This window comes from Leptodactylus fuscus, chromosome 10 (assembly GCF_031893055.1).
Source record: "Leptodactylus fuscus isolate aLepFus1 chromosome 10, aLepFus1.hap2, whole genome shotgun sequence".
Classification (NCBI taxonomy): Eukaryota; Metazoa; Chordata; class Amphibia; order Anura; family Leptodactylidae; genus Leptodactylus; species Leptodactylus fuscus.
Genome location: NC_134274.1, coordinates 84,509,766 through 84,534,851, shown reverse-complemented (window position 1 = coordinate 84,534,851; position 25,086 = coordinate 84,509,766). Strand labels below are relative to the sequence as shown.

The window sequence follows — 25,086 nt, the reverse complement described above, 5'->3', positions numbered from 1 at the left end:
AGGGAAGCACACGGGGAGAGCGGAGCTTGACTCTGGCCCTGTGCTGAGTGACAGCCAATAGGAGGTGAGGCCGAGGCCGCTCAGCAGCCAATCAGTGCGCACCGCTGTGCATATAAGAGGCGGCGGCTGCTTCGGCCCCAGTGTTTTCCCGTCTAGGAAAGGAATTAGAGCTCGATTCGTATCATGGCAGAAACCGCGCCCGCCGCTGCCGCTGCTCCCCCTCCCGCCGAACCGGCCGCCAAATCCAAGAAGCAGCCGAAGAAAGCAGCCGCAGGGGGCGCCAAGAAGAGCAAGAAATCCTCCGGTCCCACCGTGTCCGAGCTGATCGTCAAAGCCGTGTCCGCCTCCAAGGAGCGCAGTGGGGTGTCTGTGGCCGCCCTGAAGAAGGTGCTGGCTGCTGGCGGCTACGATACAGACAAGAACCGCAGCCGTGTCAAGCTGGGCCTTAAGGCTCTGGTGACCAAGGGAACCCTGATCCAGGTGAAAGGCAGCGGCGCCTCCGGCTCCTTCAAGCTGAACAAGAAGCAGGCGGAGAGTAAGGACAAGGCGGCCAAGAAGAAGCCTGCAGCGGCCAAGCCCAAGAAAGCTGCCGCCAAGAAGCCCGCGGCTAAGTCTCCTAAGAAGGCGCCGACCGCGGCCAAGAGCCCGAAGAAAGCCAAGAAGCCTGCCGCGGCCGCCAAGAAGGCGGCCAAGAGCCCCAAGAAGCCGAAGGCGGCTCCTAAAGCCAAGAAGGTGACGAAGAGCCCGGCTAAGAAGGCGGCTAAGCCCAAAGCTGCCAAGAGCCCAGCTAAGAAGGCTGCCAAGCCCAAAGCTGCCAAGAGTCCGGCTAAGAAGGCTGCTAAAGCCAAGAAGCCCGCGGCTAAGAAATAAGCCCGAGCCGCCCTGTACTTGTCCCACAAAGGCTCTTCTCAGAGCCACCACCTTGTCCCGGCAGAGCTGTATGATCGCTATCTCCCCAGCCAGCGGGGGGGCGGGGGCGTCATATTAACGGCAATCCTATGACCAGGGCTCCATTCCCGTATCCGCACCGACACATGAGCGGTCACTACAGGGTAACATCCCCGCAGGTTTCTCCAGGTGACCGGTCCAGCGGGGTAGTAATGAGGACTAAAAGCTGAGGCCGCTGAGGGTTTATAGGGGCAGTAATCCAGTAGATTGGCCGCGCATCCTCCTCGTTACTGGCGGGGGCCTCTGTCTGGATAAAGGGGGAGGAGGAGGAGGAGGAGGAATTGTCAGTATGTCTGAGCTACACAATCCCTGCAGTCCCGAATGCAGCCTGATGCCGGGGGTCGCTGCGGTGTACGGCGGGCGGCTGTGTGCGTGCTTGTGGTAGGGGGACAAACGATACATACTCCCAGGTCTGTATCAGATCAGCGGGGAACGAGCCTGGACGCCCGGGAGGTTGTACTGGGGGAGAAGGGGGATGAGGCTGGGTGACAAGCGCTCTCAGGGGAGCCCCCGCCTGACACTACTCGTTCCTACACAGGCTGAGGAGGGGGCTCCCCTGAGAGCTCTTGTCACCCAGCCTCATCCCCTTCTCCCCCAGTACAACCTCCCGGCGTCCAGGCTCGTTCTCCCCTGAGAGCGCACACCGTTATTTCGGGGTCACTTCTGGACCCAGAAACTCGGATCTTTGCTGCCTCCTGTTCAGCGTGTTCTCTTGTATTTATAACGCACTGTCTGTGCTGCAGCTGAATGACTTGTCTGGGGGAGCTCCGGCTCCCAGCAGTAGGTTTGTGATGACACTGGGGCGGGTGGAGAAAGCCGGCAGACGTCCATTGTCTCCGGGGCCGAGCTGAGAGCGGCAGCAGGGACAGGGAGAGGCGGCGAGAACTGTAGGATATGAGCGGGAAAGCTCCGAATCACTAACGGGTGAAAGTTCTGCCAATCAGAGGAGGAAAGCAGGGGAGGGGGGGAGTGGCTTCAGGACACGCCCCATAATTGCGTCATCATAGCAGGGTTCTCCTTCTGGTCCGACCACTCTCTATATAAAAAGGCGGCTGTGCGGAGGGACGCTTATTCTAGTCTGTCAGCAGCAGCACAGAAGATGTCCGGTCGCGGTAAAGGAGGGAAAGGTCTCGGCAAGGGCGGTGCCAAGCGGCACAGGAAGGTGCTCCGGGATAACATCCAGGGCATCACCAAGCCTGCCATCCGCCGTCTAGCTCGCAGAGGAGGCGTCAAGCGCATCTCCGGTCTCATCTATGAGGAGACTCGCGGTGTCCTGAAAGTCTTCCTGGAGAACGTCATCCGTGACGCCGTCACCTACACCGAGCACGCCAAGAGGAAGACCGTCACCGCCATGGACGTGGTGTACGCGCTCAAGCGCCAGGGCCGCACTCTCTACGGCTTCGGAGGTTAATTCCGCCGCTCCCCGACTCTCTACTACATAACCCAAAGGCTCTTCTCAGAGCCGCCACATCCTCCAGAGAACAGAGCTGTCCCCGCCACCCACCTCTCCTCTGCCCTCTAGGGCTGGAGCTGTCGCTGCGGCTACTGTAGGAATACCGGAGAGCGTGGAGATAAACGCTCTTAAGCTTCAGGGAACGTGTGAACAAATGCATAAATCTTAAGAGCGTTCCTGTCGCTGTACAGTGTGCACTGCCTAAAGTTTCTCCTTTACTTTGCCAGTGTGCGCAGATGTAGATACACGCGATAGATACGAGGTTATCAGGCGGATAAGTTCCTTCGCCTTGAGGATAATACAAACAGTGCGGTGTAACGTCCATAAATACAATGACAAAACGGATCGGGATAAATAAAGCCTCTGGTCCGGGGAATAAACACCAGAAATGAAGGGCTCAGCAGCTCTAGTGTGGAAGGGGTGGGGGGGCTCTTAGAAGAGCCTTTGGGGTGATAGTACAGAGCAGGTGATGGAGCCGATTACTTGGCGCTGGTGTACTTGGTGACGGCCTTGGTGCCCTCGGACACGGCGTGCTTGGCCAACTCTCCGGGCAGCAGCAGGCGCACGGAGGTCTGGATCTCCCGGGAGGTGATGGTGGAGCGCTTGTTATAGTGAGCCAGGCGGGAGGCTTCTCCTGCGATGCGCTCAAAGACGTCGTTGACGAAGGAATTCATGATGCTCATGGCCTTGGAAGAAATGCCGGTGTCGGGGTGGACCTGCTTCAGCACCTTGTACACGTAGATGGCATAGCTCTCCCTCCTGGCCCTCTTACGCTTCTTGCCGTCCTTCTTCTGGGCCTTGGTCACGGCTTTCTTGGAGCCCTTCTTGGGCGCTGGGGCAGACTTGGCGGGATCAGGCATGGTAGCACGGCGATCTTTTCCCACACGAGAATGAGAGAAAATAATGTCTGTGCTCCTCCCAGCGCAGCCCTATTTATAGGCGGGCTATGCAAATGAGCGCCGCTGTCTGCGCGCTGTTCTACTGGACCAGCAAGTCATGTGACCAGTGCCAGCATCATAATCCCCGCCCTCCGCAGCTGATTGGCGCTTCCACCAGGTTTGAATTTCCCTCCGTTTCTCTCCTCAGGTTTACAGGTTCTAATCGCCTCGTTATGTTGCGGGGGGGAACGCCACAGATTGTCCCCTGTGTAGCCTGATGCATGCCGGCGGGGGCTGTACAGCGCCGTGCTGCACGGGGTCTGGGGGAGGGGCATGAGCGCTAATGCTGGACTGTAGAAATAAACCAATGAGATGGAGGGGGCGGGCTTTCCATGAGCCAATGAGGACGAGCCCCGGCTGTATAAATATGTCGCTCTTTCCGCTCCTCAGCTCATATCACCGCTGTGTAACGTCTATACTGAAGCGATGGCAAGAACCAAGCAGACCGCCCGCAAATCCACCGGAGGGAAAGCTCCCCGCAAGCAGCTGGCCACTAAGGCCGCCAGGAAGAGCGCTCCCGCCACCGGCGGAGTGAAGAAGCCTCACCGCTACCGCCCTGGTACAGTCGCTCTGCGTGAAATCCGCCGCTACCAGAAGTCCACCGAGCTGCTGATCCGTAAGCTTCCCTTCCAGCGCCTGGTTCGAGAGATCGCCCAGGACTTCAAGACGGATCTCCGCTTCCAGAGCTCCGCCGTCATGGCCCTGCAGGAAGCTAGCGAAGCTTACCTGGTCGGGCTCTTTGAGGACACCAACCTGTGCGCCATCCACGCCAAGAGGGTCACCATCATGCCCAAAGACATCCAGCTGGCCCGCAGGATTCGTGGGGAGAGGGCTTAAATCTGCCCAGGCACCGTCTGACAACACAAAGGCTCTTCTCAGAGCCACCAAATCCTCCCTCAGACGAGCTGTAGCCGTTGTCTTTCTCCTCTCGGGAGGGGAGAAGAGAAGCCTTCACTGGCTGCTAATAGAGAGGTTACCCTTTCCCTTACAGTCACTGAGTTAGCGATATCTCGTCTCCCTCCTTTGTATGTATAACAGGCACATATGTAACTGCAGCGCCCTCTACAGTAACCTGAGCGCCGCCCCCACTGACTGCTGACTCAATCTTACTTCGCAGCAGCAGCAGCGGAGGATGTAATAGACAGGCGGAGGCTTGAAATTCGCGTCCTTTCTCCCTTTGCACCACCTGACGCTGCCGGTTCTCGCGCGGGTTGTAACGGTCACTGAATGAATGGGAATCTACGATTGAGCGGGAAGATAGACAAAGGTTCGCCCGGATCAGCCCTTTAACGCCCGTTTCATCGGCACTTCTAAACCTGCCACCGTGGGCTGTGCCCTGGCGGGGAGAGAGGATTAGGATGAGCACAGCCATTACTATCCCTAACTGACCCTGCGCCCGCACCACATCTCCCTCCCTCCCTCCTCTCCGTCGCTAGTATGTGCCTACTCCGCGCATCTCTCCCTAGCGCCTTCTACAATGACCTGAGCGCCGCTGAATCTTCTTCAGTTGGGGAGGGTTTGAAATTCGCGCCCATTCTCTCTGCACCACGTGACGCTGCCGGCTCTCGCGCGGGTTGTAACGGTCACTGAATGGGAATTGCAAAACCACCAACCGTGTGAGCGGGGAGATAGACAAAGGTTCACCCGGATCAGCCCTTTAACGCCCGTTTCATCGGCACTTGTAAGCCTGCCACCGTGGGCTGTGCCCTGGCGGGGAGAGAGGATTAGGATGAGCACAGCCATTACTATCCCTAACTGACAAGACCCTGCGCCCGCAACCACATCTCCCTCCCTCCTCTCCGTACCTAGTATATGCCTACTCCGCACATCCTTCTACAATAACCTGAGGGCCGCCCCAGTCCGCTGCTGAATCTTCTTCAGTGGGAGAGGGCTCAGCTCTGGGGAGGTTTTGAAATTCGCGCCCCTTCTCTCTGCGCCACGTGACGCTGCCGGCTCTCGCGCGGATTGTAACGGTCACTGCGACTGAGCGGGAATTTCAAAACCACCAACCGTGTGAGCGGGGAGAAAAGACAAAGCGTCACCCGGAGGAGCCGGCGCTCACCTCGGCTTTGTATCAGCGCGCGCCCGCCCGCCCGTTATATCTAAGCTCCGCTTATACTACCTGCCTGGGAAGAGAGCATTAGCAGATTACCACCAGCCCGACCTGACACAAAACCCCGCGCCCGCACCACATCTCCCTACAGAGTGAATCCTCCTCCCGCTCAGTCACCCCACGGTGCTTCCCTGTAAGGGCCGCCGGTCGGGCCAGGAGTTGGCTTCAGAATAGACGGACAGCCCGTATTGTAGACAGGAGGCAGCTCTGCTGTAGACAAGGTGGTGGCTCTTAGAAGAGCCTTTGCTTGTATAGACGGATGGGGTGGGAGCGGCGCTCACTTGCTCTTGCTGGGCTTGCTGCTCTCGGTCTTCTTGGGCAGCAGCACGGCCTGGATGTTGGGCAGGACGCCTCCCTGGGCGATGGTCACGCCACCCAGCAGTTTGTTCAGCTCCTCGTCATTGCGCACGGCCAGCTGCAGGTGACGGGGGATGATGCGGGTCTTCTTGTTGTCCCGTGCAGCATTACCAGCCAACTCCAGGATCTCAGCGGTCAGATACTCCAGTACGGCCGCCAGGTAGACGGGAGCACCAGCACCAACCCTCTCGGCGTAGTTGCCCTTGCGGAGAAGCCTGTGCACACGACCGACGGGGAACTGAAGTCCCGCCCGGGATGAGCGGGTCTTGGCCTTAGCACGAGCTTTGCCTCCTTGCTTGCCGCGTCCAGACATGGTTCGTGGATCGTCAGTTACTGTAATGGAACACAGAATATCCTGCCCTGTACCGGCTCCTCCTGCCTTATATATATAGTTCTGCCCCGCCCTCCTGCAACTCTCATTGGACACATCTCAAGCCGCCAATAGAGGCCAGATTTGTGGAACCACCAATCCGCTTCAGCAGGCGGGGCTTGCAAAAGTCACATGGTTTGCTGGTCCAGTAGAACAGCGCACAGACAGCGGCGCTCATTTGCATAGCCCGCCTATAAATAGGGCTGCGCTGGGAGGAGCACAGACATTACTTTCTCTCATTCTCGTGTGAAAGAGATCTCCGTGTTATACCATGCCTGATCCCGCCAAGTCTGCCCCAGCGCCCAAGAAGGGCTCCAAGAAAGCCGTGACCAAGGCCCAGAAGAAGGACGGCAAGAAGCGTAAGAGGGCCAGGAAGGAGAGCTATGCCATCTACGTGTACAAGGTGCTGAAGCAGGTCCACCCCGACACCGGTATCTCCTCCAAGGCCATGGTCGTCATGAATTCCTTCGTCAACGACATCTTCGAGCGCATCGCAGGAGAAGCCTCCCGCCTGGCTCACTACAACAAGCGCTCCACCATCACCTCCCGGGAGATCCAGACCGCCGTGCGCCTGCTGCTGCCCGGAGAGTTGGCCAAGCACGCCGTGTCCGAGGGCACCAAGGCCGTCACCAAGTACACCAGCGCCAAGTAATCGGCTCCATCACCTGCTCTGTACTATCACCCCAAAGGCTCTTCTAAGAGCCCCCCACACCTTCCACACTAGAGCTGCTGAGCCCTCCATTTCTGGCTTCTTGCTGCTGCTGCTGCTGCTGCTGCAGCACGTGTTTCTACCCAGAACCTATCTTTCCAGCTATTTTCTTGTACTTGCTAGACTTACTATACACCCAAAGAGAAGCTCTAATCTCCGGCTTGCTACATTGACATCTCTACGAGGTGCAGTGCTCTCTGCACGCACCTGCGATTGGAGGGTTAAACTAAGCTGCTACTTATCGGCCCGAGCTGCCGGCACGGGGGTTACACTGCAGAGCCGCAGTAGGACTACTTCTAGGGACCTGTTCACAAAGCTTAGATTCCGAAGGTTTGGACCGTTTTCTTCTTCTACTCTCTCCAGTATTCCAGCAGTGATGACATTACAGCCTACAGGAGGCGTCTGCAGCCCCAGACCTACAAGGCAGAGGAGAGGTGGGTGGCGGGGACAGCTCTGTTCTCAGGAGGATGTGGCGGCTCTGAGAAGAGCCTTTGGGTTATGAAGTAGAGAGTCGGGGAGCGGCGGAATTAGCCTCCGAAGCCGTAGAGAGTGCGGCCCTGACGCTTGAGCGCGTACACCACGTCCATGGCGGTGACGGTCTTCCTCTTGGCGTGCTCGGTGTAGGTGACGGCGTCACGGATGACGTTCTCCAGGAAGACTTTCAGGACACCGCGAGTTTCCTCATAGATGAGACCGGAGATGCGCTTGACGCCTCCTCTGCGAGCCAGACGGCGGATGGCAGGCTTGGTGATGCCCTGGATGTTATCCCGGAGCACCTTCCTGTGCCGCTTGGCACCGCCCTTGCCGAGACCTTTCCCTCCTTTACCGCGACCAGACATCTTCTGTGCTGCTGCTGCTGACAGACTAGAACAAGCGTCCCTCCGCACAGCCGCCTTTTTATATAGAGAGTGGTCGGACCAGAAGGAGAACCCTGCATTGATGACGTAATTCTTCGGCGTGACTCCTACAAGCCCCTCCTCTGTCTCGCGCTGATTGGCTGACATAAGACAATGGATCACTTTGAATTTCCCGCTCATTCTCCCATTGCCGAGGGTCAGCGGTCAGCGGCTCCTTCTAGCCGGCCTACTAGATAACATGCAGGGCGCTGTTCTCACTGCTCCAGACCTTCTTCTCTGTCAATAGGACTATTGCATTCCGGAGCCGCACCCCCTCCTCCCCGGATCTAATTCTTCTCCCGGCTGCGGGATCTCCTCTCTGCCCCCTATGGGCATCCTTGTGTAATCGCCGCGAGGCTGCAGTTATAGTGAACCCCGGGTGCGGGCTGTGCAGTTCCACGCTGATCCAGATGGGGGCGCGGGGAACAAACGGCACAGCTCGAAAGACCCTGTATATACGGATCCCAGCCAGCAGGTGGCGCACAGATACTACATAGGACGGTTACCGGGGCTCTAATTCTGTCGTTAGACGATCGTCTTTAACCCTTTCCCGGCAATGGCATTTTTTTTTTTTTTTTTTTGTTTCGTTTTTTACTCCCCTCCTTCTAAGCCCCATAACTTTTTTATTTCTCCGCTCCCAGAGCCATATGAGGTCTTAATTTTTGCGGGACAAATTTTTCTTCCTGATGCCACCATTAATTATTCTATATAATGTACTGGGAAGCAGGAAAAACCATCAGAATGGGGTGGATTTGAAGAAAAAAATGCATTTCTGCGACATTCTTACAGGCTTTGGTTTTACGGCGTTCACTGTGCAGCCAAAATGACATGTCCCCTGTATTCTGTGTTTCGGTACGGTTCCAGGGATACCACATTTCTATGGTTTTATTTAAATTTCGACCCCTTAAAAAAAATTCCAAAACTGTTTTATTTTGTTTTTTTCTAAAAGTCGCCATATTCCGACAGCCGTAACTTTTTTATACGTCCGTGTACAGAGATGTGTATGGCGTCTTTTTTTGCGGGGTCGGGTGTACTCTTTAGTTCTACCATTTTCGGGAAATGTTATTGCTTTGATCACTTTTTATTCCAATTTATATCAGAATCAAAACACTGAAAAAAAAAAAAAAACGGCACTTTGGCACTTTTGACTATTTTTCCCGCTACAGCGTTTACCGAACAGGAAAGATATTTTTATAGATTTTTAGAGCGGGCAATTTTGGACGCGGGGATACCTAACATGTATGTGTTTCACAGTTTTTAACTACTTTTATATGTGTTCTAGGGAAAGGGGAGTGATTTGAATTTGTAATTCTTTTTATGTTTTATTATTATTATTTTATTTTTATTTTAACTTTATTTATTTGATTTTTTTTCCCATTTATTAGACCCCCTACGGGCGTTGAACCCCAGGGGGTCTGATCACTAATGCATTGCAATGCTAAAGCAAAAAATCATCCTTTCTTTTGCAGGCTGCATAGACCAGCCTGCAAAAGAGAGCATTTGCAGACAAGCCTGGGAGCCTTGTAAAGGCTCCCGGCTGTCATGCCAACGTGACGTCGGCCCTAGAGCATGCTCCAGGAGCAGGCGACCACCGGCAAAATGGCGGCGCCCATGCGTCGCCGGAAAAATGGCGCCTCCGGCGCCTTTGACCGTGGCGCCGCAGGGGTTAATGCCTTAAAGCAGTAGACACCCGGCGGCTATGGCGGCCGCCCGGCTCCCGAGCGGTCGCCATAGTTACAGACCCGACATGCGCCGTACTATTACGGCGCATGTCGGGAAGGGGTTAAAAAGGCCATTCTACTCCCACCTTCCAGTCTCTTCTTCTCCTCTTTGCTGTTTCTGTCAAAATCTGTTTATTGCAGTATGCAAATCCCGCTCATGGAACTCAGGGGGATTGCCCCTCTTGCTCCGAGCACCCCCACGTCATAACCTCTCGCCGCCCCTTAGTTCTTAATTCTCTTCACGCCCCTCTTCATATTCATCTCCTGACACTCTGCCTTGCGTACTCATCCGACGCTGTGCTACACGCCCCATGAAGAGGGGCATGAACAGAATGAACTAAAAGGAGCTTGTGCTGTTGTTAGGACTAAGGGAAAACAGATGATGAATAATAATAGAATAATACATTTTATTTTTATAGTGCCAACGTATTCTGCAGCGCTGTACAACTTGTAGGGTTCAAATACAGAGAGAAAAATGCATTACAAAGAAATAGTCACGTCACACAATGGGACTGAGGGCCCTGCTCGCAAGAGCTTACAATCTGTGAGGTAAAGGGGGTGGCACAAGAGGTAGCAGGGGCGGCATTGCTTATACAGGGGTCAGACAATATTGTAATAGTGGTGACTGTCTTTACACAAACATAAACCTGTAGGAGCCGTCACCGTCACTGCCTATATCTCCTCCGGCTTTACAGCTCAGGTTTACGTACAGAAGGTGTCATCTGCAGAATAAGGGGAGAAAAAAAAAAAAAAAAAAGAAAAGGCAAAATAGTGCAGTATGCTGCTACGTCGTCTCGCCTGGTACGGCGCCCCGCGCCTTATGCTGCACCCCTCTACATTTTACACAGACCTGTTCCGCACCACATAATGCCGTCCCCAAAGACTGATGACCATTAGGCCAATACCGATTGGATTATTCCAACAGGCAATGGCTGACAGGCAATGATATATTCCCCAATTGCTCCATCCTCCACCAGCCCTCCTGTTCGATTCTAGGTAATGCTGTACATCATATGCAGGAGCTGAATAACATCACCCAAAAGGATTGTGCACAGAACTACTTTAAATATAGGACAACTAGTGAACCCGAACTGTACCCTATGGCAGCGAGGGAGCCCTCTCGGCCCTCCTGAATACAGCAGAACAGTCCCAAATTCCAGGTGCTGTCTCGCAGTCCTTTGGCGGTGGCTCCCAAATAACCTGCATATCACTTAAGAATGGCACTATATTATGCGGGGGCCCTCTGACGGGATGTTCTACTGACTGGGGCCCCTCCCTACAACATATTCTTGTTTGAAATGGTTATGGGTGCTGCAGCGGCATCTCATACACTTGAACAGGGTACAACTACAGTACCCACAACTGCGGTTGTAAGAACACAGCGAATAAGCAGCGCCCCACATTTAAACAATAATGGGATTTGCCTGCTCCGAGAAACAGTTGATCTGTGGGGTCCTAACAGTCTAAGGGATCAGTAGGGATTAGAGATGAGCCAACAGCGTTCCATCGAATTGGTATTCAGGCTGCTCAAGATATTCCATTCCAATTGAATACCACGCGGCAAACGCACTAAAAATTTGTATCCCCTCCCACCTTCCCTGGCGCTTTTTCTTTCTTTTTTTTTTTTTTTTTTTTTTTGCACCAATAACTGTGCAGGGGAGGTGGGACAGGAACTACGACAACCGCGGCATCGAAAAAAAAAAAAAAAGTCAGAAAAAGTAATTGGCTGGCTGAATCAGGTGACCTCCGCTTCATATGAATGGGGGATTTCAGATTCGGTTCATATGAGACTGTGAACTATGTGACTGTGAGACAGGGATAGATATACTGTGGGAGGGGGAGGGGGCATGGCTAGCCGGCAACCAGAGCGGTCGCGTCTGCTGTGAGCTCCTGACTTGGACACTTTCATCCGTTTCTTACCGGCGGTGATCTCAGCCATCCATACAGATAACAACCCCGAGGCTCTCCTCCAAGCCTCTGTCTGCTATTTTGGGGTGTTATTTCACACTTTTACAGCGCTCCTGAGGATATAAACTGTTGCGGCCTTCTGTCCCACAGGACCCGGCCGCCATCTTGTTTTTGGACTTACCTGCTGCCGACTTGTTCCAGCTCCCGGCGTAGTCCCTCGCAGCTCTGGACCGCTCATCCGACCCAGGAGAGGACCTCTGGCGCGTTCCAGCCACTTACTGCCTTCATCCAGCTCTCTTACTTTACCGGGCAGCTGATCATAGGAGTCACGACCGCCATTTTGTTTTTTTTGCGGCCTGCCTTCTTCTGGAGTCACCACGGCCTGCGGAGCGCAGGAGACATCTCCCGCGACATCACAGCTGCTTCTGGTTCTGGAGCAGCCTGGAGAGGAGGTATTTCGAGGTACGGAACCTCAGATTCTGGATCTCTTCTCCCAGACCCGGCAGCCATTTTGAGTAGGCCTCACTAGGATCCCTAGCCTAAAGTGTAAGGGCCGGCCCCTGATGTGACTTCTACGCAGAACCCAGATCCGGAAGAAGGGGTGTGACTTGCCGGACAGCTATCCGGCTGTGATTTGCGCCCAGCTCCAGACCTACCCATCTTGGAGCGCAGCCTGCCTCTCTGCATGAAGCAGCAGCTACAGACCAACTACACTGAGACGCCTGCAGCTGCCCTTCAGTTTAACCCACTCGTATCCTGACATGGAGGTGAGCCGAATCTGCATTTCTCCCTTCCCCTGGAGTTGGAAACAGTAGCAGGCCACATTAATCTGCACTTGAGGACCTATGATAAGATAAGATAATCCTTTAATAGTCCTACATTGGGGAAATTCCAGCATGTTACAGCAGCCTAGTAATACAGGATAATACACAGTAATATAATACAGACGCAGACACACATATGCTGAGAAGAGAAGATATACTAGGAGTCCATGGCAGCTAAGGAACGGAAGAGAAAGAAGGAAGACTTCATGGTCATCGTCATAGTCATTTAGTTGTCTGTGCGGAGTGTCTTCGCTTGGTCTGATGTAAATTATACAGCCCGGTCGCGGTTGGAAGGAAGGACCTGCGATAGCTTCTTCTCACACTTGGGGTGAAGCAGACGGTCACTTACAGTGCTGCCAAGTCCCATCAAGGTCCCATACATGGGGTGGGATTTCTTCTCCCGCATGGAGGTCACCACAGACAGTATCCTTCTGTCACCCACCACCTGTACTGGGTCCAGGGGGCTCCCCAGGACAGAGCTGGCCCTCCTGATCAGCCTGTCACGTCTGTTTCTGTCCCTGGTTGATGGACTGCACCCCCAGCAGGCCACACCGAAAAAGATGGCTGAGGCAACCACAGAGTTGAAGAAGGCCCTAAGAAGTGTCCCCTGGACTCCGAAGGCCCTCAGCCACCTGAGCAGGTAGAGTCTGCTGTGGCCCTTTCTGTGCAGCGCCTCCAGGTGATCAGCCCAGTCTAGTTTATTAGTGAGGAGCACGCCCAGGTACTTACAGGTCCTGACTATCTCAATACATATTCCCTGGATCTCCACCGGGGTCGGAGCACCTCTCCGTTTACTAAAGTCCACCACCATCTCCTTGGTCTTCCCAGCATTAATACTGAGCTGGTTCCGCTGGCACCATTCAACAAAGTCCAGGTTTAAGTCTCTGTATTCCCTATCGTCGCCATCAGTGATAAGGCCGACTATAGCAGAGTCATCGGAGGACTTCTGTAAGTAACAGCTGGATGAGTTGTGCCTGAAGTCAGCAGTGTACAGTGTGAAGAGAAATGGGGCAAGAACTGGACCTTGTGGTGCCCCCGTACTACAGATCACAGTGTCAGACACACAGTCCCGGGCTCTCACATACTGAGGGCGGGTTGTCAGGTAGTCTAGGGTCCAGTTGGACAGGTGATGGTCCACTCCACCAAGGTTCAGCTTTTCCCTCAGTAGCCCTTGCTGAATGGTGTTGAACGCACTGGAGAAGTCAAAGAACAATATTCTCACAGTGTTCCCGGGTTTCTCTAGGTGAGAGAGAACTCTATGAAGAAGGTGGATGATGGCGTCATCTACCCCAATGCCCGGCCGATAGGCAAACTGGAGGGGGTCCAGAGCGGAGCTCACTAGGGGGTGTAGGTGTGTCAGGACCAGTCTCTCTGGGACCTTCATCAGGTGAGATGTCAGTGCTACGGGTCGGTAGTCATTGTAGCCCACCGGGTTGGGTATCTTTGGGACTGGCACCACACAAGATGTTTTCCACAGTCGAGGTACCACTCCCAGCTTTAGACTCGTATTGTACATGTGTGTAATAATACCACACAGCTGGTCACTGCACATTTTAAGAACTCTTGCGCTTATACCATCAGGTCCTCCGGCCTTGTCTGCTTTAATAAACCCTTCTGCTACCCTCCTCCCCTATATCTCCTCTCCGGAAAGTTTTACATTCATATCCCATAAGTGGTGTCCCTGACCCTCGATATCTACGGTCCTCGGCTAGAGTTATTCTACATTCTTTCCGCACTCCCACACCTGGGCTTTCTTGCCCTCCCCTGCAGCCCCCTGCCGCCTTCTCTAACAGGGTCTCATCCGAACCTCCCCTGTGGATTAGTCGTAGCAGTTAAGATTGGGAAAGGCTGTCTTACCTACAGGAATATCATCCCCACTACTGCACTAAGAGACGTAGAACCCAATTATACCTGATACCTCGCTTGCAGAGGACGACTGTCTGCCTAGACGCTGAGATTGTCAACCTTACCTATTGATATTTGGGGACCTCTCCCCTCCCTGTACCTAAGTGAATCTCCAAGAACACTCTTGTCTATGTTGTCATTTAGACTGATGCTCTCTGTTTGCTAGATGTTATAGTCTTGACCTCGTCCCTCTCCCTCACTTATATTGCATCCATCAAGATGGTTAAACCAAATAAAGACAAAGGCACAGACCTCGCTGGTACTCCCAATCAAACTAAACTCCAAAGTGACTTGCAAAAGTATCTTAGAAAGAAAAATCGACAATCTCCCGCCGGATCGCTGAAAATGGCGCCTGACCACAATAGGGAGCCTGACACAGGTGATGACTCGGATGCTGAGAGTAATATTGACCAGGACCGCCTGGAGGATAGCACCTTCTTAAGAACATTTCTACAACAAGCTCTGTCAGCCGCCCTAGACCCAGTTCTTCAGCAACTTGAGGATATTAGAGCGGAACTTCATCATATAGACAGTCGAGTCTCTACTCTAGAAAGCGCATATCCTTCAATTAAATCTCATAATGACCTCACTACGTCTCAGCTGGCCCTGCACAAAGATTACATCGATTGTTCTCTTACTCTACTTCACCGCCCTCATCTCTTCTCTCTCCAGCAACCCTAAAAGGATTTTTGAAACTTTTCACTCCTTACTCACAGCCAAGGTGCAGACGCCATTCACAGTCCTTAGTGCTGATGACCTGGCCACGTATTTCCATGATAAAATTGATAAGATCCATCAGGAAATAACTGCCAAAGCCCCAGGTGGCATTGATCCCATCACCTACCATAGTACTGATCCCCTCACCAACCGCACTTCAGACTGTCTTTTCTCATCTTTTCAACCTGTTACAGAAGAGGAAGTCTCTCAGCTACTTTCTTCATCTCGCCCTACAACCTGCAGTAGTGACCCCTTCCCCTCGCACCTTCTCCAACCTCTGTCGCCTGCTGTCACGACTTGCCTTACTAAAATATTTAATCTCTCTCTCTCTCTCTCTCTCTCTCTCTCTCTCTCTCTCTCTCTCTCTCTCTCTCTCTCTCTCTCTCTCTCTCTCTCTCTCTCTTCTCTTTCTCTTTCTCTTTCTCTTTCTCTTTCTCTTTCTCTCTCTCTCTCTCTCTCTCTCTCTCTCTCCATCCTCCTTCAAGCATGCTGTTATAACTCCGCTATTGGAAAAACCCCACCCTGTGCTGCTAACTATCGACCCATCTCTAACCCGCCCTTCATCTCTAAACTTTTGGAACGCCTGGTCTATTCTCGTTTAAACCGCTATCTCTCTGCTAACTCTCTGCTTGACCCCTTACAATCTCTGCACTCTACTGAAATGGCTCTCGCAAAAGTCTCCAATGATCTCCTAATGGCTAAATCCAATGGTGACTTCTCTCTTCTTATTCTTCTGGACCTCTCTGCAGCTTTTGACACTATTGATCATCATCTTCTCCTCCTCACTATGCTCCGCTCAGTCGGCCTCAACGCCACTGCGCTCTCCTGGTTCCCCTCTTATCTCTCAGACCGCACTTCCAGTGTATCATTTGCGGGCTCTGTTTCTTCCCCTCTTTCCCTTGCTGTTGGGGTTCCTCAGGGCTCGGTCCTAGGCCCCCTGCTCTTTTCTCTCTACACAGCCCCCATTGGACAAACCATCGCCAGATTTGGCTTCAGGTACCATCTTTATGCTGATGACACCCAATTATACACATCTTCCCGTGACATCACCCCTGCACTCATACAGAACACTAGTGACTGTCTTTCTGCTGTCTCTAATATCATGTCCTCGCTCTATCTGAAACTAAATCTCTCTAAGACTGAACTACTACTGTTTCCACCATCTAACAGATCTGTCCCTGATATATCCATTGCAGTGTCAGGCCTTACTATAACTCCTAGGCAGCATGCCTGCTGCCTCGGGGTCATGTTTGACGCAGACCTTTCCTTCACCCCGCATATTGAATCACTCGCACGTTCATGTCACCTCCTCCTCAAAAACATCTCCAGAATACGCCCTTTCCTCACCAGAGAAACACTAAAGACACTTATTGTCTCTCTGATTCATTCTCGCCTTGACTACTGTAACGCCTTACTAATCGGTCTTCCCCTCACTAAACTCTCCCCTCTACAATCTATTCTGAATGCAGCGGCCAGGCTCATCTATCAGGCTAGACACTACAGCGATGCCTCGGGTCTGTGCCAGTTGCTACACTGGCTGCCTATTCATTATAGAATAAAATATAACGTTATCATCCTCCTCCACAAGGCTCTCCATAATGCCGCACCTCCCTACATTTCCTCCCTCATCTCCGTCTACTGCCCAACCCGTGCTCTCCGTTCACTCAATGGCCTAACACTTACATCCCCTATTATCAGAACCTCCCACGCTCGTATACAAGACTTCTCCCGAGCTGCATCACTTCTCTGGAATGCTCTACCCTGGACAATAAGATTAACTCCCAATTTCTACAGTTCCAAATGCAAACTAACGACACATCTTTTCAGACAGGCCTATCACAATTTCTAACGTAAACCCTTCCATGCTATAATTAGAATCCCCAAAATTTAACCCTCCTCTGTCCCCGCTCCCACATTACCCCACATGATATGATGTCTTTTCCAGATAACTTTATTTGTCCAAGCTCCATCCACATGTTACAGGACACCACTAGTGATGGCTCATAAAGTTTTGTTTGTGTAATGACAGTAACCTCTATTACAAAAGTGTCTGACCCCTGTATAAGCAATGCCGCCCCTCCTACCTCTTGTGTCACCCCCCCTCTACCTCATAGATAGTAAGCTCTTGTGAGCAGGGCCCTCAGTCCCATTGTGTGAAATGACGTTCTTTGTTATGTATCTGTCTGTATTTGAACCCTACAAAATGTACAGTGCTGCGGAATATGTTGGCGATATATAAATAAATTTATTATTATTATTATTATTATTATTATTATTATTATTGTTGTTGTTGTTGTTGTTGTTGTTGTTGTTGTTGTTGTTGTTGTTGTTGTTGTTGTTGTTGTTGTTGTTATTATTATTATCAAAGAAAACCACAGTTGCTGCAAAACGTAAGACTTAAGTGGCTTTCTGAATCTTGTGCTAATGAGGCTTTGCAGTAAATTGCAATCCGAATGTCTGATCCTCAAGGAGTCTCTGGTGTGCCGGGAAATCAAGAGGATTAAAGCAGACAAGGTAGACTTGTACCGCCCGAGGTGCACCGCCGCAGGCATGACGCCGCCGATCGCCGGAGTGAAATCTGGCCCGCGGAAGTATTTTGAAAGTTGAAATTTTGACAAAGTGTCTACGGAAGTGGAAATTCTCTCAGGGGGAAGCTCCCCTCGGCCCTGCCCAGGAGGGTGAGCCCCAGCCCGGTCTGGCGCTCGCTGCAGGAAGGCCTCCTCGGGGGCTCCGATTTTTTTTCAAAGTGTCTGCGGAAGTGGAAGTTCTCTCAGGGGGAAGCTCCCCTCGGACCCTGCCCAGGAGGGTGAGCCCCGGCCCGACTTGCCTCCCCTAGGCCCGCCCGGTCCGGAACCCGGTTCTCCCTGCAGACCTCGCCTCGGGGCAACCCTCCAACTCCACATCTCCCGGCACTTTCCGCCGGAGTCAAAAACAGCACTACCTCTTCCTTCCGCTGGCCCTCGAGAGTCCTCACCGCTCCCCCAGGCAGGCTTCCACGGGAGGCGGATCGGACCCCACCATTAAGCCCCCTGACAAACAGCCATCCCTGGAACTCTCTCCGGGCCCGACTATTAAGCCCCACCGCCGACCCTCCGGGGCCGACTATTAAGCCCACTGCCAGAGATAGCACTCATGGTAATCTCTCTGGGCCCGACTATTAAGCCCAACCGTGACTTATGCCGGGAAATGTGACTTATGCCGGGAAATGTGACTTATGCTGGCAAATGTGACTTATGCTGGCAAATGTGACTTATGCTGGCAAATGTGACTTATGCTGGCAAATGTGACTTATGCTGGCAAATGTGACTTATGCTGGCAAATGTGACTTATGCTGGCAAATGTGACTTGTCCGCCCAACCGTGACTTATGCTGGCAAATGTGACTTGTCCGCCCAACTGTGACTTATGCTGGCAAATGTGACTTGTCCGCCCAACCGTGACTTATGCTGGCAAATGTGACTTGTCCGCCCAACTGTGACTTATGCCGGCAAATGTGACTTGTCCGCCCAACCGTGACTTATGCCTGGAAATGTGACTTGTCCGCCCAACCGTGACTTATGCCTGGAAATGTGACTTGTCCGCCCTGTGCCTGGGCTTCCATGTATTGGATATCTCTGTCATGGTACGATAACCTTACATACAATTGCTATCTTTTAGAAACCCGAGACGGATGAAGAAGAACTGATTGCGCCGAATCCTGATGACATCACCCTTGCCTAAGGCGACCACTATTCTTCATTTTTCGTGGGCTAGTTATAAAATCCTACGAGGAGAGAGGACTATGTATTTGGCTTGCCTGTGTCAATGGCTGCTCCGGTCATAAATCTTTATCTGTCATGATTTCTAAAGATTGCCTTATTGCCTGGTAGGCACAGCTCAGGTTATAACACTTTTGCAGTCCTGACTTCTCCACCTTCATTTCCTCTTTAGCTCCCAGGAGGTATCCGTTTCCTTTACATAGACTTAAGTAAGGTGGAGCGAGGGGTCGCTATTAGAGATGAGCGAACACTAAAATGTTCGAGGTTCGAAATCCGATTCGAACAGCCGCTCACTGTTCGAGTGTTCGAACGGGTTTCAAACCCCATTATAGGCTATGGGGAACATATACTCGTTAAGGGGGAAACCCAAATCCGTGTCTGGAGGGTCACCAAGTCCACTATGACACCCCAGGAAATGATACCAACACCTTGAAATGACACTGGGACAGCATGTCTAGGGGCATAAAAGTCACTTTATTTCATGGAAATCCCTGTCAGCTTGCGGTTTTCGCAAGCTAACTTTTTCCCATAGGAATGCATTGGACAGCGCTGATTGGTCGAATTCCGTATTCCATTCAGGTCCGACCTTAGACTCCGCCTCCTTCGGCAGAGCCAGCACTGATTGGCCGAAGGCTGGCCAATGCATTCCTATGGGTATGCAGAGACTCAGCTGTGTTGAGCCAGTTCTGCTCAACTACACCGTGTGCTGGTCAGCCCATCAGATGTAACAGAGCCGAGGGTGCACTAGAACCCTTGTGCACACTCAGCTCACGCTAATAGAATGCATTGGCCAGCGCTGATTGGCCAATGCATTCTATAAGCCTGATGAAGCAGAGCTGAATGTGTGTGCTTAGCTCAACTACTCCACCAGCGTAGTTGAGCTAAGCACACACATTCAGCTCTACTTCATCAGGCTAATAGAATGCATTGGCCAGCGCAGATTGGCCAGAGTACGGAATTCAACCAATCAGCGCTGGCTCTGCTGGAGGAGGCGGAGTCTAAGGTCGGACCAGAATGGAGACTGGTGTGGAGTGATCTTAGACTCCTCCTCCTCCAGCAGAGCCAGCGCTGATTGGTCAAATTCCGTACTCTGGCCAATCAGCGCTGTCCAATGCATTCCTATGGGAAAAGGTTTATCTCACAAAAATCACAATTACACACCCGATAGAGCCCCAAAAAGTTATTTTTAATAACATTCCTACCTAAATAAAGGTTATCCCTAGCTATCCCTGCCTGTACAGCTATCCCTGTCTCTTACTCACACAGTTCACATTCTCATATGACCCGGATTTGAAATCCACTATTCGTCTAAAATGGAGGTCACCTGATTTCGGCAGCCAATGACTTTTTCCGATTTTTTTCAATGCCCCCGTTGTCGTAGTTCCTGTCCCACCTCCCCTGCGCTGTTATTGGTGCAAAAAAATGCGCCAGGGAAGGTGGGAGGGGAATCAATTTTTTTTGGAGTTTGCCACGTGATGTTCGATTCGAATCGAACACATCGAACAGCCTGATATCCGATCGAACATGTGTTCGATAGAACACTGTTCGCTCATCTCTAGTCGCTATGACTGTTCTAGTTCTAGTACAAGCCTCACATAAATGACAGTACAGTGCGTTCTGCTAATCTGACACCCAGTAGCCCTGAAGTCTGGATGGTCTAGGGTAACAGAATATACCTGATGGCGTGTTTCGGGATAGGCATAGGGAAAGTCAGACTCTTCAGATGAGCAACTTGGCTTATAACCACTAGTCTGCTGCCATGTTGGAATTGGTGCCTGGCCCCGGGGCTCTTGCTGTCCACATTGGCTTATCTGTCTATTGGTGATGGTATGAACTATGTAGAGAATATCACATATCCTAAGGAGTATCACAGAATACAGCCCATACCATTGAATCCTCCTGCACCATGTGATGGTACCCAACAGCCCTGCCACTGCGAATGATACATCCTGTCACTCAGGGCCGCCATCAGGAATTTTGGGGCCCCATAAAGCCTAAGTGTCTGCCCCCCCCCCCCCCCCCTGCCATTTTTGCTTTGCGCGCCGCGAGAAATTTAGCCCCACCCACTGTTATGTTGACTCCGCCTACTCATTAATTTCCCATTTGCCCGCACACTGTATAATCCTCCTACAGTCACCCGTAAATTATATGTCCCCCTCCGTCTCTCCCCTAGCTTCATATACACCCTTCATCTGCCCTCAGATTCATGTCCCCTCCATCTCTGCCCCCAGATTCATGTCCCCTCCATCTCTGCCCCCAGATTCATGTCCCCTCCATCTCTGCCCCCCAGATTCATGTCCCCTCTCCATCTCTGCCCCCAGATTCATGTCCCCATCTCTGCCCCCAGATTCATGTCCCCACAGTGTCATGCCGTCCCCTCCTTCATCTGCCCCAGTGTCATTCCGTCCTCTCTTTCATCTGTCCCCAGATTCATGTCCCCACAGTGTCATGCCGTCCTCTTCTTCATCTGCCCCCAGATTCACGTTCCACCTCCACATTAAACTTACCTTCTCCTCCGCTCCCTCGCCGCTCTCTGCGCGTCTCTCTCGTTGACACATGCGGCTGAAGGAAGGAGCTGACACGGGTCAGCTCCACGCTTCGCCGCTGGGTGTCTCTCTCGCTGACACATATGCGGCTGAGCCGGGTTCCGGCTCAGCCGCATATGTGTCACCGAGAGAGGCGGCAGCGGCGAAGTGAGGAGCTGACACCGGCTCAGCCGCATATGTGTCAGCGAGAGAGGCGGCAGCGGCGAAGTCAGGAGCTGACACAGGTCAGCTCCTCTCTTCAGCCGCATATGTGTCAGCGAGACAGGCGGCAGCGGCGAAGCGAGGAGCTGACCTGTGTCAGCTCCTCGCTTCAGCCGCGTATGTGCTCAACTCAGATCTGCGTCCTCTGGCCGGGCCCCTGACACCAGTAGCAGTAGTACTGGCCTATTGGCGGACCTGCTGTCACTGTTTTATGTCCACTAGTTTCAGGGCATGTCTGGCTGAGTAGGGGCAGAGGTGGGAGCTGTGACCACATGTGGCACAATAAGATAGACAGGAGCAAAGATCATATCTGTCTGAATATGGAAATAAAATCAATCAGACCTTTTTCTAGCCTGGCAGAGGTTGTCAGCAGGATGTAGTTCTATCGATCTACAGGCTAATAAGCCGCCCCTCCGATCCATCTAATCATACATCTTTTGTGAATACGCCATAACTCCCGGGAATAAAACATATCGGTGTAATGTGCCTAACAAGAGATCCCAAATGCTTTGAGAAGTCGGGGTACGCCAGACCTGCAGCTTCAATGATACTCCATTCCCAGATGCAACCCTTGGGGACACTTGGCCAATATCCAGCATATTTTAGGGTTCCTACATAGTTAGGGTTTCTGGATCATCTGCTGGCGTCTGGATGGTCATAAAAACATAAATATGGCGGAAATGTCATTGATGTCATCATATTTTATTTCCAGTTTTTGGGCAGTCACGCTTTCACACTGACACCTGGAGCTGCTACTTCTGACTGCAATCCCCACACAACGACTTGCTGTATGGCCGTGTGTCTATCTGTAATGTGTCTTACTGTGCTGTTGGTTGTGGATTGTAATTGCCATACAGATCGCACAGGGTCTAAACTGACACATTGAAGCAAAGACAAACTTTTCAATAGTTCATGATGGTAGTGATTGTCAGGTTTGGATCACTATCACCTTGTATGCATCCCATCCTATATAATACGTGTAACTGCAGGAGACTGAAATCACCTCCAGCCATCATCCCATCCTACACGCCTCTGTGCAGACAGCTGTATATACACAATGTCCCCGCTTTTCTATTCTGCCCGGTGTATAGACATTGCTGCAGGGCAGAGCCCCATGAGAAGCGGCCCCCCTGTCTGCAGTATATATACATATATATATATGTATCTATCTGATGTGAGGACAGGGAGCCGGCAGTGAGCGGAGCCGCCGCCTGTGTTACCCTCCCCGGCTCTCAGCAGCTCCAGCTTGTCCCCGCATCGTACAATCAGCTTCCTGTAGCATAGAGCTTGTGGTAAAGATCCCGGGGATGGTGACAAGCGCCGGGAATAGAAGGGGGCAGCTCCCGCAGCGGTTTCATCTTCCTGCATAGATAGTGATGGACAGATGTGGGGGTGCTATGGCGGAAATCCCGGGGCCTCCTCTCCGCACCACCCCCGCACCTCCGCCAGTGACGGCCAGGGACTGTTAGGGAGGATGTCGGGGAGTGGGGAGACACGAAGAATGGAAGCTTTCCTGTCCGGTTCTAGCCGGTAATGGGCTCTGATCCCGGGCAGGGAAGCACACGGGGAGAGCGGAGCTTGACTCTGGCCCTGTGCTGAGTGACAGCCAATAGGAGGTGAGGCCGAGGCCGCTCAGCAGCCAATCAGTGCGCACCGCTGTGCATATAAGAGGCGGCGGCTGCTTCGGCCCCAGTGTTTTCCCGTCTAGGAAAGGAATTAGAGCTCGATTCGTATCATGGCAGAAACCGCGCCCGCCGCTGCCGCTGCTCCCCCTCCCGCCGAACCGGCCGCCAAATCCAAGAAGCAGCCGAAGAAAGCAGCCGCAGGGGGCGCCAAGAAGAGCAAGAAATCCTCCGGTCCCACCGTGTCCGAGCTGATCGTCAAAGCCGTGTCCGCCTCCAAGGAGCGCAGTGGGGTGTCTGTGGCCGCCCTGAAGAAGGTGCTGGCTGCTGGCGGCTACGATACAGACAAGAACCGCAGCCGTGTCAAGCTGGGCCTTAAGGCTCTGGTGACCAAGGGAACCCTGATCCAGGTGAAAGGCAGCGGCGCCTCCGGCTCCTTCAAGCTGAACAAGAAGCAGGCGGAGAGTAAGGACAAGGCGGCCAAGAAGAAGCCTGCAGCGGCCAAGCCCAAGAAAGCTGCCGCCAAGAAGCCCGCGGCTAAGTCTCCTAAGAAGGCGCCGACCGCGGCCAAGAGCCCGAAGAAAGCCAAGAAGCCTGCCGCGGCCGCCAAGAAGGCGGCCAAGAGCCCCAAGAAGCCGAAGGCGGCTCCTAAAGCCAAGAAGGTGACGAAGAGCCCGGCTAAGAAGGCGGCTAAGCCCAAAGCTGCCAAGAGCCCAGCTAAGAAGGCTGCCAAGCCCAAAGCTGCCAAGAGTCCGGCTAAGAAGGCTGCTAAAGCCAAGAAGCCCGCGGCTAAGAAATAAGCCCGAGCCGCCCTGTACTTGTCCCACAAAGGCTCTTCTCAGAGCCACCACCTTGTCCCGGCAGAGCTGTATGATCGCTATCTCCCCAGCCAGCGGGGGGGCGGGGGCGTCATATTAACGGCAATCCTATGACCAGGGCTCCATTCCCGTATCCGCACCGACACATGAGCGGTCACTACAGGGTAACATCCCCGCAGGTTTCTCCAGGTGACCGGTCCAGCGGGGTAGTAATGAGGACTAAAAGCTGAGGCCGCTGAGGGTTTATAGGGGCAGTAATCCAGTAGATTGGCCGCGCATCCTCCTCGTTACTGGCGGGGGCCTCTGTCTGGATAAAGGGGGAGGAGGAGGAGGAGGAGGAATTGTCAGTATGTCTGAGCTACACAATCCCTGCAGTCCCGAATGCAGCCTGATGCCGGGGGTCGCTGCGGTGTACGGCGGGCGGCTGTGTGCGTGCTTGTGGTAGGGGGACAAACGATACATACTCCCAGGTCTGTATCAGATCAGCGGGGAACGAGCCTGGACGCCCGGGAGGTTGTACTGGGGGAGAAGGGGGATGAGGCTGGGTGACAAGCGCTCTCAGGGGAGCCCCCGCCTGACACTACTCGTTCCTACACAGGCTGAGGAGGGGGCTCCCCTGAGAGCTCTTGTCACCCAGCCTCATCCCCTTCTCCCCCAGTACAACCTCCCGGCGTCCAGGCTCGTTCTCCCCTGAGAGCGCACACCGTTATTTCGGGGTCACTTCTGGACCCAGAAACTCGGATCTTTGCTGCCTCCTGTTCAGCGTGTTCTCTTGTATTTATAACGCACTGTCTGTGCTGCAGCTGAATGACTTGTCTGGGGGAGCTCCGGCTCCCAGCAGTAGGTTTGTGATGACACTGGGGCGGGTGGAGAAAGCCGGCAGACGTCCATTGTCTCCGGGGCCGAGCTGAGAGCGGCAGCAGGGACAGGGAGAGGCGGCGAGAACTGTAGGATATGAGCGGGAAAGCTCCGAATCACTAACGGGTGAAAGTTCTGCCAATCAGAGGAGGAAAGCAGGGGAGGGGGGGAGTGGCTTCAGGACACGCCCCATAATTGCGTCATCATAGCAGGGTTCTCCTTCTGGTCCGACCACTCTCTATATAAAAAGGCGGCTGTGCGGAGGGACGCTTATTCTAGTCTGTCAGCAGCAGCACAGAAGATGTCCGGTCGCGGTAAAGGAGGGAAAGGTCTCGGCAAGGGCGGTGCCAAGCGGCACAGGAAGGTGCTCCGGGATAACATCCAGGGCATCACCAAGCCTGCCATCCGCCGTCTAGCTCGCAGAG

The 25,086-nt window shown here is 53.0% G+C and overlaps 6 protein-coding genes across 6 annotated transcripts; 4 read left to right on the top strand and 2 right to left on the bottom strand.

Moving 5' to 3' along the window:
• Positions 1-164: 164 nt before the first annotated feature.
• LOC142182984 (histone H1.03-like) lies at positions 165-892 on the top strand. The gene has a single exon (XM_075257825.1). It carries the CDS (start codon positions 184-186, stop codon positions 868-870), a length of 687 nt encoding a protein of 228 aa, XP_075113926.1. The 5' UTR covers positions 165-183; the 3' UTR covers positions 871-892.
• Positions 893-2,852: 1,960 nt separating this feature from the next.
• On the bottom strand, positions 2,853-3,276 carry LOC142219074 (histone H2B type 1-O-like). The gene has a single exon (XM_075288034.1). The coding sequence runs from the start codon at positions 3,259-3,261 to the stop codon at positions 2,881-2,883; it is 381 nt and encodes a 126-aa protein (XP_075144135.1). The 5' UTR covers positions 3,262-3,276; the 3' UTR covers positions 2,853-2,880.
• A 479-nt stretch (positions 3,277-3,755) lies between these two features.
• On the top strand, positions 3,756-4,398 carry LOC142183516 (histone H3). The gene has a single exon (XM_075258624.1). The coding sequence runs from the start codon at positions 3,766-3,768 to the stop codon at positions 4,174-4,176; it is 411 nt and encodes a 136-aa protein (XP_075114725.1). The 5' UTR covers positions 3,756-3,765; the 3' UTR covers positions 4,177-4,398.
• Positions 4,399-5,595: 1,197 nt separating this feature from the next.
• On the bottom strand, positions 5,596-6,173 carry LOC142183448 (histone H2A type 2-B). The gene has a single exon (XM_075258537.1). The coding sequence runs from the start codon at positions 6,120-6,122 to the stop codon at positions 5,730-5,732; it is 393 nt and encodes a 130-aa protein (XP_075114638.1). The 5' UTR covers positions 6,123-6,173; the 3' UTR covers positions 5,596-5,729.
• Positions 6,174-6,420: 247 nt separating this feature from the next.
• Positions 6,421-6,889, top strand: LOC142183449 (histone H2B type 1-O-like). Its single transcript, XM_075258538.1, has one exon. It carries the CDS (start codon positions 6,451-6,453, stop codon positions 6,829-6,831), a length of 381 nt encoding a protein of 126 aa, XP_075114639.1. The 5' UTR covers positions 6,421-6,450; the 3' UTR covers positions 6,832-6,889.
• A 16,192-nt stretch (positions 6,890-23,081) lies between these two features.
• On the top strand, positions 23,082-23,807 carry LOC142182987 (histone H1.03-like). Its single transcript, XM_075257830.1, has one exon. It carries the CDS (start codon positions 23,099-23,101, stop codon positions 23,783-23,785), a length of 687 nt encoding a protein of 228 aa, XP_075113931.1. The 5' UTR covers positions 23,082-23,098; the 3' UTR covers positions 23,786-23,807.
• The last annotated feature ends 1,279 nt before the right edge of the window (positions 23,808-25,086 follow it).

What these genes read in the sequence shown, in the direction of transcription:
- LOC142182984 (XM_075257825.1), top strand. Translation starts at nt 184, where the DNA reads ATGGCAGAAACCGCGCCCGCCGCTGCCGCTGCTCCCCCTCCCGCCGAA.
- LOC142219074 (XM_075288034.1), bottom strand. Translation starts at nt 3,261, where the DNA reads ATGCCTGATCCCGCCAAGTCTGCCCCAGCGCCCAAGAAGGGCTCCAAG.
- LOC142183516 (XM_075258624.1), top strand. Translation starts at nt 3,766, where the DNA reads ATGGCAAGAACCAAGCAGACCGCCCGCAAATCCACCGGAGGGAAAGCT.
- LOC142183448 (XM_075258537.1), bottom strand. Translation starts at nt 6,122, where the DNA reads ATGTCTGGACGCGGCAAGCAAGGAGGCAAAGCTCGTGCTAAGGCCAAG.
- LOC142183449 (XM_075258538.1), top strand. Translation starts at nt 6,451, where the DNA reads ATGCCTGATCCCGCCAAGTCTGCCCCAGCGCCCAAGAAGGGCTCCAAG.
- LOC142182987 (XM_075257830.1), top strand. Translation starts at nt 23,099, where the DNA reads ATGGCAGAAACCGCGCCCGCCGCTGCCGCTGCTCCCCCTCCCGCCGAA.